This window comes from Manis pentadactyla, chromosome 14, assembly GCF_030020395.1.
Source record: "Manis pentadactyla isolate mManPen7 chromosome 14, mManPen7.hap1, whole genome shotgun sequence".
In the NCBI taxonomy this organism is placed as follows: domain Eukaryota; kingdom Metazoa; phylum Chordata; class Mammalia; order Pholidota; family Manidae; genus Manis; species Manis pentadactyla.
This window is the reverse complement of record NC_080032.1, coordinates 17,468,901-17,485,076: the sequence shown is the minus strand read 5'-3', so window position 1 is coordinate 17,485,076 and position 16,176 is coordinate 17,468,901. Positions and strand designations below refer to the sequence as shown.

The following is a 16,176-nucleotide window of genomic DNA, read 5'->3' as shown; positions in this document are numbered from 1 at the left end:
AACTGTTTAGCCTGCTTTCGATTCTCAGAACTATAAGCAATGCTTTGGTGAATATCCTTGAACGAATTCTTTGAAATCATCCTCACTTTCTTCTTTTAGGATAAATTCCTATAAGTGGAATTGCTGGAAGAAAGGGGATTTGAGCAAATGAGGGTGCTGGGATGCCCACCTAGATCTGTCTAACTCTGAAGCCCAGACTGTTAAGAATCAGGCTGTTAATATCATGATTTTTCTAATGTAGTGACAGAGGCAGCCAAATGGTTCCTAAATAGCCTAGGCTTGTAGGCTGTGCAATTTAATAAATAATAGGTCAGGTCCTGAGTAAAAAAATACATATATATTAGGATGCTGGGTCTGCATGTTACCAGCCATATGATTTTTGGCTCAGTTTTGTCATCAGTAGAGTGGGGACAATACTTAAGGGGTTGTTATTCAGTAAATATTTATTGAACACTTACTAATAAATATTTATTGAACACTTACACTTACCAGCTTCTAAGCTAAGAATCAACAGTCCAATGGGGAGATATTAATAAACAATCACGCAAATATATCACAAATTGTGTTCTGTGCTATGAGAAGTCTAGAATAATGTAAGAAAGAATAACTGTGAGATTTTTGGGGGGATTGGGGAGGGGGAGTTGGGAGGTTAAATGAAGTATGAGCTGATATGAAAGGTGTGTAGGAGTTAACCAGTTCAAGGAGAGAGAAATTCCCTGAGGAGGGAACAGCAGATACAAAGCATTTTGAAGATGGAAAATGATTGCATGCCTCTTTCTTTCCGATCTCACTTGAGGTTCCTTCTGGAGATACCTCTTCTGAGATCTGATCTCTCCCACAGCTGGTTTCTTCTCTTTGCCTTATTTTCTTCATAACACCTACCAGTGATTAAAGCATTCATATTCATTTGTTGAACGTCTCCTTCCCCTCCTCCCACCCCTCACCCAAAGCAAATCCCAGGAGGGGATGGGATATGAGTATGAAGCGGGGGTCGGGTGTGTGTGGGGGCGATTCAAATGCTAAATTCTCAGCACCTCCCTCGGTGCTCATGTTTGTGTAACGAAGAAACGTGTTTGGCGCAACGTCTACGTTTGGCAAAAGCCACAGGCAGGAAAGCTGAGATGCTGGGCGCGGAGTTAGGACACAGACCTCGGCCTCGGGCGCTGCAAGCCACTAGCGCCGGGGACCACAAGTCGGGCTCGCCGGGGGCGGGGCCGCCCACCCGGAACCCGAGTGCGGCAGCGGCGCGGGTTTCCGGTCGTGGCGGACACTTCCCGCGGAGGGACTGTCCCGTGGCACCTGGCAGGGTCGAGAGGACGCAGGGTCGGGGCAGCGGCGATGGACGACCAGAGCCTGGACGAGTTCCGCCGGCGCTGGCAGGAGGAGCTGGCGCAGGCCCAGGCGCTGAGGAAGCGGCGGCGGCCAGAGGCTGCCGAGCGGAGGCCGCGGCGGCCCGAAGTGGCCCCTGGGCGCGGCGAGCAGGCCTCGGGGTACCTGGCGCTGGCCCAGGGCCTCTTGGAGGGCGCGGGACGGCCTCCGGCGCCGCGGGCGACCCGGGCCGAGAGGCAGGACGCGGCCAGCCGTTCCCGTTCCCCTCCCGCGCGTGAGGACGCCGGGCGCGGGGAGCAGCTGGTGGACCAGCTCATCCGCGACCTGGTGAGTGACCGCCGCCTCCAGCCGAGGCCCGGCCAGCCTCTGCCCCGGTGCATCCCCACAATGAGTTAGAAAGTGTGTGCCACCAATGCGGGGCGGGGAGAATGAATGTAAGTGCACACTCCTGTTTGCGTGTGCATAGAGTGTCTCTGGAAGCAGTGGTTCCCAATCTGGGGCGTTTTTTGTCACCCGATTTTGGCAGTCTTCAGGTACTTTTGGATGCGACAGTTGGGTGGGGGCAGGTGGCACTAATTAACATCTAGATGTCAAGGATACTCACCAACATACTACAAGGCCCAGGACAGCACTCACAAAAAATTATCCGGCCCAAAATGTCAGTAAGTATAAGACTGAGAAACCTTGCTCTTGAAGGATTGCTGAACTTTGAACAAGGGTTGCCTTATGTTTGTACTACTTAATTTTTTCCTAAGTACTTCAAATACAAAGCAGAAAAAAAGTCCTTTGGGCATTGTCATTAGCATGGAGGTCTTACCGTTTTGTGGGGCTTGGATCCTTCTGAGAATCTGGAACCTTCTCTCCAAAAAAACAAGCCCTCTTTACAAACTTGGCACAGTCAGGATCATCTGAAATACATCCATTGTTAAGAGGAGTGTACAGCAGGTTTTACCAGTTTAAGTTCAAAGGAAGTTTCTACAGCTTCCCAGTTGGGAGTAATTTTGTAATAGCCAGTCGTTCCAAGAAATAATGGGTTACTGAACACAGTATGTAGTTATATTCATGTAAAGTTGATAGGTACAGGAGTTTTCACCAAGTTTTTGTCCCTGTGCTCTGCCTATCTCTGTTAAAGAGTCTTTTTGTGTATGTGTGTTATGAACATTCTCATTAAATGTGACAATTCTTATACATATGAAAATTCTTGCTGGCATATGCCTGCTTCTGTAGAAAGTGGGTCGTCACTGAAGAAGTATGACAAATTGTTTTGCCAGTGGGTTTCAGACATGGGCAAGTTCACTATGGATTCAGTGAGACCAAAGAATGACAATGGGCTGTTCTTGGGGTGAAAGGGTTTATACCCACCTTTATTCCCACGGTGGCAGGTCAATCAACTAGAATCCTGTCCACTCAGAGCGAGTCTTCATGCAGCAAGCTGCTCTTTGCCTCTGGGCTTCTCTACCCCCGCAGCCTTCTCAGTCTTTGTCCTCGGTACTGTCACCTCTCCAGTCTCTGCTCTCCAGCATCTGTGCCACCATGTCGCCCAGAGCATTGGGTGGAGCTCTTTTTGTAGAGTCAATAACAATGCATTGCCCACAAGTATGTAGTGAGCTAGCGGACCAGGGCCAGATGATAATCCTGGCCATAGGAACCTTCACTTTATCCATACCCTACCCCTCCAGGATACTCACCTCTCAATCTACGTGCCCTCAGTCCTCTGCAGTGGTCCCTGCATGAGGAAGCTGGAACATTGTAATCAAATTCCATAATAACCTAATATACAAATAACAAAGTATGACAAATTATAATAACACTCAAGCCTAAGGAAATCCATTGCCACCAGGTGGTCATCCTGGCTGTATTCAAACCAGTTCTACTCAGATGAGTTAACCAAAAGAACTGTGGGTGGGCCATACAATACCCACTTTCTCCAGCCTCTCCAGTAGAAAGTCTTGCAGACACACAGGCCGATCTTGTTGCTTTGTCTCTGGCTTCTGTTTTGTCCTCAGTGGCCAGAACTGCTGCTCTTGTCTCACTTGTTGCCGCAGCTCCAGTAAGATTCTATTTGATTTTCCATCCAATTTCTCTTTGTCTGCTCCTGCTTTTCTCAAACCAGCCCACCTCTGGGTCCTCGTGACCTTCATGAGACCCTTTAAATTCTTCCTTTGAGAAGCAGACCGTATTTCCTTTTGTGCTTGAGCCTGAGGATAGAAGCAGAGCATGGAGTGCTCCACGACCTGGGGAGGAGGCTGCACCTCTCCTGGAAGAACCCGTGGTTGCCGAGCCTTTATTTTCCTTCTTGCTTTCCACCTGCTTTCAACCAGATGAGGTTTCAACCGAGGAGGGGCTGATACCTCCAGCACTGGTGGGGCCTCCACTCCCACCTGTTCGTCAAACCTCCGCTTCTCCTTTTTTGGGGCTGAGGCTCCACTCTATCCTTCATCTGCCTCAGGGCAACTGGCAGCCTGTGCTTACGTGCTGCTGCTTCTCATGCTACGTCCTCTCAGGCTACCACGAGATCCTTTACCATTTCCACAGTACCTTGTAGTGACGTCATTTCAGTCACCAACAAATTTTTTACCTCCTCAACAGCACCTTGCAGCTCATGTTCTCTTACCGCCTCTTCTTGTGCTTCCTGCAGGAGGGCATCTTTCTCACTTACAGCCTTTCTCAATATTGTGAGAAGAAAACTCCCCACCATTCCCACAGCCTCACGGGCACTCAATTTCTCTAAGGAATTCCCTATTTTGCTGAAGGCCAACTTTACTGCCTCAGGTGTTGCCTCCACCCCTTTCCAGTCTTGGGGTAGAACCCCGTCCTCTAGGAGGCAAGCCGCATTGGACCACATGTCCACTGGGGGACACTCGAATGTCTCCCCACCCATAGGGGCAGCCCGCTCAAACACTCCTCCCATAAGAGCAGCCTGTTCTTTTCCTTGTTCAACAATGAATCCTGCTGACTGTCACCAATTGTCTTGCCAATGGGTTTCAGCCCCGGGAAAGTTCGCTATGGATTCAATGTGACCAAAGAAATTGACAGCAAAACGTTCTTTGGGGTGAAAGGGTTTATTACCTGGCTTGTTCTCCCAGCGGCAGGTCGAGCACTAGCGTCTCTACCTCTGCCCAGAGCACTGGGCCGAGCTCTCTATGTAGCTCAATAATAGCTTATTGCCTGAAGGTGTGGAAGCGGTAGCCTAGCAACAGGCCAGTTACACTGTCAGGTGGTTTAAGTTCGGTGAGGATCCTGGCCATAGGAATCCCAACTTCCCCACAATATGGTAGTGTCTTCAGGCTTCACAACAGTCCTTGGAGGTGTAGGTATTGTTAGGCTCTTTTCACAAATGAGGAAAGAGGTTCTCTGCAAATGGCCCAGGAATACCTAGCTATAAGTTCTGGGCATTGAATTTGGATCCAGGTCTGCTGGACTCTCAATTTTACTAGATAGGAGTTGCAAACTTGACTTCCTGTAAGAACCAGGTGTTATTAAAATACACGTTCTGACCAATCCCTAGACCTGCTGAATCTGTCTTCAGAGGAGGGGAGCAGAAGTCTGATGGTTGTGATTATCAGGCACATTGGAGACATTCTTTTCTGTGTCAGCTTCCTTTAGTTTGTAGTCCTGATTCTCAAGGCTTTCTAGCCCTAAGGCTTCTGAGGGATAGGCATTGTCTTGCCAGTGGATTTCAGCCCAGGGCAATTTTGCTATGGATTTGATGTGACCAGAGAAATTGACAGCAAAACGTTCTTGGGGTAAAAGGGTTATACCCAACTTTATTTCCAGGTGGCAGGTCAGTCACTAGAATCCCATTCACTCAGAGCAAGTCTGCATGCAGCAAGCCGGTCTCTGCCTCTGGGCCCCTCTGTCCACACAGCCATCCTCTAGGCCTCTCTGCCTGCACAGCCATCCCACACAGCCGTCCTCTGGGCCTCTCTGCACAGCCATCCCACACAGCCATCCTCTGGGCCTCTCTGCACAGTCATCCCACACAGCTGTCCTCTGGGCCTCTGTCCTCAGTGCTGCCACCACTCCAGCCTCTGCTCTGCTCTCCTGCAGCCTTGCAGCCCTGCCACCATACTGTGCCCAGAGTATTGGGCGGAGCTCTTTATATAGAGTCAACAGCCTTGTATTGCCCACAGGTGTGCAGTGAGCTAGTCAGCCAGGGCCAGGTGAGAATCCTGGCCATAGGAACTCTCATTTTATCCACAGGCATTGATACTGAAAATAGTGGAGCCCTAAATGAAGTATTCTAAAAATTGAAGGGGCCTGTCTACTGGAGAATCCAAAGAGCACATCAGAATTTTAATTTCGTATATACTTAGAAAAAGCCTGCCCTGGAAAGTATGCACATGATCTCCTTGCCCCCTTCAGAATCACCACATTAGGTACCACTGAGCTCTATGCTATTCTGAGCAGCATGCAATCTTTGGGGCACCTCTAATTTTTTTTAGTACTTGGTAATCATCAGGTACACTGTTATAAATAAACTAATAATAATACATTGTGTATTTACTTGCTGTCTCCTTGGCACTGTCTTAAGAATTTAGAGACAGCTTCCATTCTCCCAACAGCCCTTTTCAGTGGCCATTGTTGGCCCCATTTGGCAGATGACCATTAAGAATGTAATTGAATAAGGGGCAGTAAACCCACCCAGTATCTTAAGTGTGAGAAATGGTGGCAACCCTTATAGAAAAGGGTTGTATTCATATGTCAGTGCTTGTAAGCCCCAAAGCCCACTGAGGTCAGGCAGGTAATCAAATGAGTGAAGTAGGCTATGTGTTGCTCATTCAGTCCTTTTTTCCAGTTAACTAGGTGTTTTGTTACACATCTTTTCCGGATCCCAGCCATACTTCTGTAATGATTTGTTTCATAATGGCTAATGTTCTTTTTTTTATGATATCATTAATAAACAATCACATGAGCAACATTATGGTTACTAGATTCTCCCCATTATCAAGTCCCCACCCATACCCCATTGCAGTCATTGTCCATCAGTGTAGTAAGATGCCACAGATTCACTATTTGCCTGCTCTGTGCTGCACTGTTTTCCCCGTGACCCCTCACACCATGTGTACTAAACATAATACCCCTCAATCCCCCTCTCCTTCCCTCCCCACCCACCCTCCCACAGCCCTCCCCTTTGATAATCCCTAGTCCCTTCTTGGAGTTGGTGAGTCTGTTGCTGTTTTGTTCCTTCAGTTTTTTCTTTGTTCTTATACTCCACATATGAGTGAAATCATTTGGTACTTGTCTTTCTCTGCCTGGCTTATTTCACTGAGCATAATACCCTCTAGCTCCATCCATGTTGCTGCAAATGGTAGGATTTGTTTTCTTCTTATGGCTGAGTAGTATTCCATTGTGTATATGTACCACATCTTCTTTATCCATTCATCTACTGATGGACACTTAGGTTGCTTCCATATCTTGGCTACTGTAAATAGTGCTGCGACAAACATAGGGGTGCGTATGTCTTTTTGAATCTGGGATCCTGCATTCTTAGGGTAAATTCGTAGGAGTGGAGTTCCTGGGTCATACGGTATTTCTATTTTTAGTTTTTTGAGGCATCCCCATACTGCTTTCCAATATTTGAACTAATTTACATTCCCACCAGCAGTGCAGGAGGATTCCTCTTTCTCCACATCCTCACCAACATTTGTTGTTTATCTTTTGGATGTTGGCCATCCTTACTGGTGTGAGGTGATATCTCATTGTGGTTTTAATTTGCATTTCTCTGATGATTAGTGATGTGGAGCATCTTTTCATGTGCCTGTTGGCCACCTGAATTTCTTCTTTGGAGAAGTGTCTGTTCAGATCCTCTGCCCATTTTTTAATAGGATTATTTGCTTTTTTGTTGTTGAGGCGCTTGAGCTCTTTATATATTTTGGATGTCAACCTATTATCTAATATGTCATTTATGAATATATTCTCCCATACTGTAGGATGCCTTTTTATTCTACTGATGGTGTCCTTTGCTGTACAGAAGCTTTTTAGTTTGATATAGTCCCACTTGTTCATTTTTCTTTTGTTTGCCTTTCCCAGATGGCTATCGTTCTTTTTGTCACATTAAATACTAAGCATGACAGGTAGTGTAGAAATTGTCTTCCTGATGTCTATAAAGAAAAATACTTAACTATTTTTCTTGAAACATGACTCTCCTCTTGGTCTTGTTTTTCCACTCTTTAAAGGATTTTAAAATCAAACTCTGATTACTTCTCTCTCACTTACCAACTTTACATTTCCCTGTATGGCCCCGGAAGATGACTGGTTAGCCAGAGATGGGTAAGATTCCTCAAGGGAGGAACAACCTAAGACAGGCACAGTCGCAGGGGGGCCATCAGGTGAGAAATTGGGGATCAACAGAGGTGAGGCTTAGAACCTCTCCCCCCCTGTTCTGAGAGAAATCTTCTGCATATGTGGATGTTTTATTGCCCTTGTCTAGCTTGGATTAACACATAGTCTACAGGCACACACCTGATCATCTACATTTGCTCTCTTACAACACTAAACTATGTTTTCTACCTTTATCTTGTATCTACCTACCACTTCAGCATTTTATTAAAAATAATAATAATAAAGAGAGAAATGTGGTATTCACATATAAATCAAGTATAAAAATCAAATGAGTATTCATATTTGAACTGACTGTTTATAGTTCATAATGCATGAGCAAAACCGAAAGTTTCTGTGATGACTGCCCTTGTACTGTTCACTATGTAACTTATTCACTATGTAAGAATTTGTTCTCCATGTAAGAACTTGTTTGTTATGCCTCAGAAGATTGGAGACTGACAAAAATTAGACTTGGGGTTGATTAATGATTGTGCATTGAGTCCCCTATACAGAATTTTATTGTTGTTAGCAACCATTTGATCAATAAATGTGAGAGATGCCCTCTCAAAAAAAAAAAAAATTCAAACTCTGTATTGAAGTATATAAATCATTAATGTACAGCTCAGTGAATTTTCAAGTGTACACATCCAGGTAGATATCCAGATTATAGAACAGCATTACTAGCTTGTCAGAGTCCCCATTTGTTCATTTCCACCAAAGATGAACTCACCTGACTTCTAACATCTTAATTTTGTCTATTTTTGAGCTATGTAAGTAGAAATCATACAGCATATACTCTTTTTAAAATATATATTTTGGTGCCACTGTGAATAGCATCTTTTTTTTAATTTTAAAAAAGTATCATTAATATACAATCTAATGTTGGTTTCATATGTACATCACAATGGTTCAGCAGTCCCCATAATCAACTTATATTGTGATTGTGAATCATTGTGCCCCTTTATCCCCCTCCCTCCACCCTGCACCCACCCCAACTGTCACCCTTGGTAACACTAGTCAGTTCTCAGTGTTTATGATTCTACTGCTGTTTTGTTCATTCTTTTTGCTTCGGTTTTTTTTGTGTGTATTTTAAATTAAAGTATCATTGATATATAATCTTATGTTGGTTTCAAATACACAACACAGTGGTTTAACAGTTACCCATATTATTAAATCCTCACCTCCTCTAGTACAATTACTAACTCTTGAGGAAGTAAGATGTTACAGAATCATTGACTATATTCTCCATGCTGTACTACTGTCCCTGTAACCACTTTATATCATGATTGCAAATTGTTGTGCCCCTCTGTCCCTTTCACCCTCCCCCCTACCCGCTCCAACCCCTCCCCCTTGGTAATCACCAGTCTCTTCTTTTTTTTTTTTTTTTGTCCTTTTTTTTTATTTTTTATTTTGGTATCATTAATCTACAATTACAGAAAGAACATTATGTTTACTAGGTTTCCCCCTTCACCAAGTGCCCCCCACATACCCCTTCACAGTCACTGTCCATCTGCATAGTAAGTTGCTGTAAAATCACTACTTGTCTTCTCTGTGTTGCGCAGCCCTCCCCGTGACCCCACGCACTATACATGCTAATCGTAAGGCCCTCTTTCTTTTTCCCCACCCTTATCCCTCCCTTCCCACCCATTGTCCCCAGTCCCCTTCCCTTTGGTAACTATTAGTCCATTCTTGGGCTGATTCTGCTGCTGTTTTGTTCCTTCAGTTTTACTTTGTTCTTATACTCCATATTTGAGTGAAATCATTTGGTACTTGTCCTTCTCCGCTTGGCTTATTTCACTGAGCATAATACCCTCTAGCTCCATCCATGTTGTTGCAAATGGTAGAATCTGTTTTCTTCTTATGGCTGAATAATATTCCATTGTGTATGTGTACCACATCTTCTTTATCCATTCATCTACTGATGGACATTTACCACCAGTCCCTTCTTGGTGTCTGAGTCTACTGATATTTTGTTCCTTCTGTTTTTTCTTATTGTTATACTCCACAAAAAGTGAATTCATATGGTATTTTCTTTCTATACTTGGCTTATTTCACTGAGCATAATACCCTCTAGATCCATCCATGTTGTTTCAAATGGCAGGATTTCTTTTCTTTTTATGCCTGAATGATACTCCATTGTGTATATGTACCATATCTTCTTTATCCCTTCATCTATTTGGCTATTGCAAACAGTGGGATGATAAATAGATAGGGGTGTGTGTATCTTTTTGAATCAGGGGTTTTATTTTCTTTGGGTAAACTCCTAGGAGTGGAATTCCTGGGTCAAATGGTATTTCTATTTTTAGTTTTTTGAGAACCTCCATATTGCTTTCCACAGTGGTTGAACTAGCTTACATTCCCATCAACAGTGTAGGAGGGTTCCCCTTTCTCCATACCCTCACCAGCATTTGTTGTTTCTTGTCTTTTGGATAGTGACCATTTAAGTGGTGTGAAGTAATATCTCCTTGTGGTTTTGATTTGCATTTCTGATGATTAGTGATGTGGAGCATCTTCTCATGTGCCTGTTGACCATTTGTATTTCGTCTTTGGAGAAGTGTCTGTTCAGGTCCTCCGCCCATTTTTTTTTTATTAAGGTATTATTGATGTACACTCTTATGGAGGTTTCACATGAAGAAACAATGTGGTTACTAGATTTACCCATCTTATCAAGTCCCCACCCATACCCCAACGAAGTCACTGTCCATCAGTGCAGCAAGATGCCACAGATCCACTATTTGCCTTCTCTTCTACACTGTTCTCCCTGTGACCCCCCACACCATGTGTACTAAACATAATACCCCTCAGTCCCCTTCTCCCTCCCTCCCCACCCACCCTCCCACACTCCTCCCCTTTGGTAACTGCTAGTCCCTTCTTGGAGTCTGAGTTGGCTGCTATTTTGTTCCTTCAGTTTTGCTTTATTGTTATACTCCACAAATAAGGGAAATCATTTGGCACTTGTCTTTCTGTGCCTGGCTTATTTCAATGAGCATAATACCCTCCAGCTCCATCCATGTTGTTGCAAATGGTAGGATTTGGTTCTCTCTTATGGCTGAATAGTATTCCATTGTGTATATGTACTACATCTTCTTTATCCATTCATCTACTGATGGACCCTTAGGTTGCTTCCATATCTTGGCTATTGTAAAAAGTGCTGCGATAAACATAGGGGTGCATATGTCTTTTTGACTCTGAGAAGTTGTATTCTTTGGGTAAATTCCAAGAAGTGGGATTCCGGGGTCAAATGGTATTTCTATTTTTAGTTTTTTGAGGAACCTCCAGATTGCTTTCCACAATCGTTGAACTAGCTTACATTCCCACCAGCAGTGTAGGAGGGTTCCTCTTTCTCCGCATCCTCACCAGCATTTGTTGTTCTTAGTCTTTTGGATGGTGGTCATCCTTACTGGTGTGAGGTGATATCTCGTTGGGGTTTTAACTTGCATTTCCCTGATGATTAGTGATGTGGAGCATCTTTTCATGTGTTTGTTGGCCATCTGAATTTCTTCTTTGGAAAACTGTCTCTTCATATCCTCTGCCCATTTGTTAGTCATGTTATTGGCTTTTGGGGTGTTGAGGTGTGTTAGTTCTTTATATATTTTAGATGTTAACCCCTTGTCAGATATGTCATTTTCAAATATATTCTCCCATACTGTAGGATGCCTTTTTGTTCTGTTGATGGTGTCCTTTGATCTGCCCATTTTTTAATAGGGTTATTTGTTTTTTGAGTGTTGAGACATATGAGTTCTTTATATATTTTGGATGTTAACCCCTTATCAGATGAACAGCATGTACTCTTTTGTGTCTGGATTCTTGTGCATTGCCCTGTGAATGGGATTTGTTCCTATGATATGCCACATTTTATTCTGTTGATGGGCATTATTGATAATGAGATTGCTAATAGCCAGTTTGGGACTCCTGAGAATAGTGCTACTGTGAATGTTTTATACATCTTTTGGAACATGTGTACTCATTTTTCTTGGCTGTACACCTGGCTGTGGAATTGCTGGGTCATGAGGTATATGTTCAGCCTTAGTATATACTGACAGCTTTCCAAAGTGGTTATACTGGTTTTCTTACTGTTGATAGTAACTTGAGTATGTGGAATATAGTATTTCACTTTCTTCTTTTCCATAAATATAACAACACCCAACTGTGTTGACATAGCAACTGAGCTGGACCCCAGCATGGGTGAGATAACACTGATGAAGTGGGTTACTTGCTATAGCTGCTGAAGGTGGGATTCACTGCCCGTGTCAGCTGGGTGTTACCTTGTAGGAATGCGGCGCCAGTGTTGCAGAGTCTTTAGATTTGGTTTTTAATTGGGAATGTGTATTTTTAGTTGTACTCTTTCATTGTTGCTCCATAAAAAACACCTAGAACTTTAGATTAAAACACTATTTAGCTCACCATTTTGCAGGGTTTTGGCAGTTTGGGCTGGGCATGGATGGGCTCACTCATGTCTGAGGTTAGTGGTTGGCCAGCTAGGCAGCTTTACACAGGTTGGCTAATTGTTGGCTGTGTGTGTCTGTCTGTCTGTCTGTCTGTCTGTCTGTCTCTAGGTTATGTGTCTCATCATCCAGCAGGTTAACTCTGCTGGGCCTTCTCAGAGCAGCAGGAGAGCAGGCTCCAGTGCACGGGTGCCTAGTGCCTTACCTGAGTCATGTGTGTTACTGTCATGGCCAAAACCAGCCATGTGGCCAAGTCCAGCATCAGTGTGGATTCACCCAAATACTTGGATACAAGGGGGTATGAACAAAGTAGGGGCTGTTAGTATAATAATCTATCATAAACACTTTCCATTTCTAGTTATTGATAACTAAGAAAAAATATTTAAAGTATTAACACTACAGGTTAAACAAAACCTGTCTGTGGGCTAGATCTGCTTTGGGTCATGAGTTTATGATCTTTGCCTTATGTCTCCTCAGTAATTTTTGTTTGATCTATGGGTGGCTCCTGAAAAGGAAGATCTAGTTCCATTTGGGACTCCCCATTACTCTGACAGGCTGATCCAGTTGACATGAAAGGGAGATAAAAATCTGGTACTACCTCCTAACATCTCCTCCCTTTTCTTTTTTCAACCCTTGGTGTACTATTATCTTAGTTTATCCTGCCATATTTTTGATGCCATCTCTTTCACTTCACTGGAGTGAGAACAGCTGGTAAGTTAGCAGTCAAGAGTTAAGTTGCTTTTTAATGGTAGGTAAACAAAACTGCCTCAGAATGTCATCTGTGTACAGGCCGGACCTTTGATGGACAAGCACAGATGAAATGAAAACCTAGAAATTTCTGACTCCTTGAGCCTCATCTTCCCATGTGAAGCTTTTAATAATAGCACTTTGAAGCCATGTGCTTTTGAATTGGGAACACCTAAATTGACTTCTTGGTATGTGGTTATACTAGGGAAAGAAACAGTACACCCCTGGACAGAATTTCAGAGGCAGTAGGCACTTTCTCTTTCTTGTCTTTCATTTCCCCCTCTTCATAAACTCAGGCTTCTCAGAGGTAGTGGAGCCACTGGAGTACAATTGCAAGTATGCCTCTTTCTTTCTTTGCTGTGGTAGTTGTGCTATTCAGTTGCTTGGTCCCATTTTTATTTAGGTGATATATCAGGATTCTGAAATACAAGCCAATGGCACCCAACTCAAACTAGCTTAAAAAATCCAGCCTGGAATCTGTTGATTCATGTAACTGAAAATTACAGGTGGTGGTGCTTGTTCTGGGTGCCTAGGTAATGTGAATAGAAATCTGTCTTTTGATTCTGCTTTCCTTTTGTTGGCTTTATTTACAGGCAAGCTCTCCCCTTTTGGGGATAAAACCCCAGTCTTACATTCTATGAGCTTACTAACCCAGGGAAAGAGAGCATCTATTTTATGCAGCAAAAGTTATGAACTTCAATTCCTATTGGTCCAGACTGGGTTATTGTCTCCATCTTTGAGCCAGTTGCCCAGATTGGTCAGGCTTGTACCCCCTGCCCACTCCTGAAGATAAGGGTGGTGTCAGCCCTACTGAACTATGTTGACCAAGAGTGGGAGTGGTATAGTTTCCTTAAAGAAGAGGGAATGGATGCTGCGCAGGTAATGACAGGGACAACAGATGTCTATTTTGGGTGGGTAAGTGTTTGAAGCAGTACTGTGGGAATGTATGTGTTTTCTAATCATATCTACTGATCAACTAGTTGCTGGGGAATCAGTGGTAAGCAGAATGGATACAGTCCCTGGCCTCAGAAGCCTATAGTCTGCTACTTTTAACTAAAAGGGTGACATTAATGGAGGCAGGATAGCTCTGGTTACGAGTCTGGGTTCTGGAGTCGGCAGAGCCAAGTCCAGATTCAAACTCTGTTGCTAACTAGCCCTTGGGCAAGTTATCTTGCACTGCATTACTTATCAAATGAGGATGATGCTAGTACCCATCCTGTGAGGAGGCAATGAAGTCATAGAATGTTCTAGCACAAAGCCTGGTGAACAGTAAGCAGCCAACACATTTAAGCTGGTGCTATTATTATCATTAGTATTGCAGAAGAGTTCATTATAGTCCTTCACTTCCTCTTTGCTAAGACTTAATAACTGATAAGCCCCTTGTTGCCCCACTCTTGGATTGGGAATCCCTGGAGGGGAGGGGTACTCTTGTACCCCCACCTACAGTACCTATGTAGTAGGGGCGCCATCTACATTCCTTAAACTGATACAACATGGGCAGAATCACTGCTTTCACCAACAACCCTATAAAAAGGTTGTTAAAACCCCTGTGAACATGCAAAGCATTCTCCAGGTTAAGATTTGGGTTTTCACTCCTGATTAAAGTTTTAATACTGCTGGTCAATATTTATTATTCTTTATGTCAGTACACTATTTAATTAATCAGAGCCTACATCTGTATTGTCAAGAAGATCAATTTGATGGCTTAACTTTCTTCTATTTTTAAGTTAGGAACAAGGAAATTCACTAATATGAAATAAGGCAAACCAAATCAAATGCAAACTCATGAATTGGCTTACATGGCATTTCCTTTCCTCTCGGCTATTCTTTGCCTTCCTTTTACCATTCACCTTGAATTCTGTCTCCTATATTTACTCCTCCCTGACACTCCAGCCCAAAGTTCTCTTCCTTCTCCCTTTTTCCCAGCTGAAAAGTTCTTATTGTCAGTGTGATTCATTTTTGCTGTTATGGATTAGCCTGTCTTGGGCACATTTTGAAATGGTCTGTGTTGTACACTAGAGCAACTTGTAACTTTGGTCATCTCTTCTTTGGAAGATTCTTTAAGCAGCTTGGGCTTCATTCATTCATGCCACAAATATTCAGTAAGTGGTTTCTTTATACCAGGCACTGTTCCAGGCACTGAGGATATAGCAGTGAACAAGACAGAAAAAAACCCACGCCCTTAAACAACTTACATTCTGGAGAAGAGGGAGATAATGCTGTGAACAAATAATTACCAGGTAATAAGTGGTGTGGAGGAAAACAAAGCAGATAGAGGGATGAAGTGTCTGTGTTGGGGGAGGGGCTGTAATTTAAATGGTGCTATTCAGAAAGGCCTTCCTGTGAGGGTCTCCCTTCTGGGAAGGTGAGGGAGCAATCATGCAGAGATCTTGGTGGAGTGTACTCTAGGCTGAGAATAGTAAGTGAGAAGGTTCTAGGTGGCCAGGGCCAGCTGGCTTCATGGGCCTGTGTGACCTATATAATTAAAATTCTTAATCATTTTTAAACAAGGCTCCTACCCCCATTTTTGTTTAACACTGGAGTCTGCACATGATATAGCCAGTCCTGACGGTAGGAGTGTGTTGGGAGTGTTTAGGGATCCCTGACACAAAACTCCTTATTTATTCTTTCCACAAACAAATCCTTACCCACACTGCTCCAAGCTTCTGATGGGGGAGCTCCCTCTCCCCCTGCTTTTTCTCCTTTTTGGGTCCTAAAGCTCTGATCCCAGGTTAGACTAAAAAGGGGTTTTAAAAGCATAGGTCCAGCCTCTACTGCCTCAGACTCTGTTGCCCAGGATTCCCCCAGCACTAATCCTTTAGTTGGGCATTTCTGCCTCTATCCTTTGCCAGAGTACCCTGGGGAAATTTTACCAATAGGTGGTCAATGAGAAGGGTTCAGGAAGTGGGAAAGCCCATGTTTTTTTAAAAAACGATAAATCCCGTGGATATTTATTGTGCATCTGCTGTGTGTGCACAGCCCTGTGCTGTAGATTCTTTAGTGTTGCAGATGAGTTATATCATCCATGCATGCAGTGAACAGAAATTTACTGACACCTTTGCCCTTTCTCATAGCTGGGGATCAGGTTAAATGTGAAGAGATAAATTGGCTTTTTGTGAACTGCTTGTAAGCTTAACCACTTTTTATAGCATTGTTTCTTTGGAGAAATAATTTCCAAGTTCTAAATAGCTGATTTACTGGTCAACTTTGGAGTACCTTAGGGGGCTATGTATATTACCTTTTGTGGTCTCCTGTTTTTATTTTATGTGAGATGACTTATCTCTATAAAAGATTTTACCTTTCTAAGTATAGATATAATTCCTTATTCCTG

The 16,176-nt window shown here is 43.5% G+C and overlaps 1 protein-coding gene across 2 annotated transcripts in view; it reads left to right on the top strand.

Moving 5' to 3' along the window:
• Nucleotides 1-1,244: 1,244 nt before the first annotated feature.
• FBXW8 (F-box and WD repeat domain containing 8) overlaps nucleotides 1,245-16,176 on the top strand; it is a 128,460-nt gene continuing 113,528 nt past the window's right edge. Inside the window, exon 1 of one of the 2 annotated variants that reach the window (XM_036929516.2) lies at nucleotides 1,245-1,656. In XM_036929516.2, the coding sequence (XP_036785411.1) occupies nucleotides 1,339-1,656 (318 nt within the window). In that variant the 5' untranslated portion in view covers nucleotides 1,245-1,338. Of the gene's footprint in view, nucleotides 1,657-15,064; nucleotides 15,086-16,176 lie in introns of those variants that run through there. The other variant, XM_036929517.2, reaches the window with a different exon arrangement.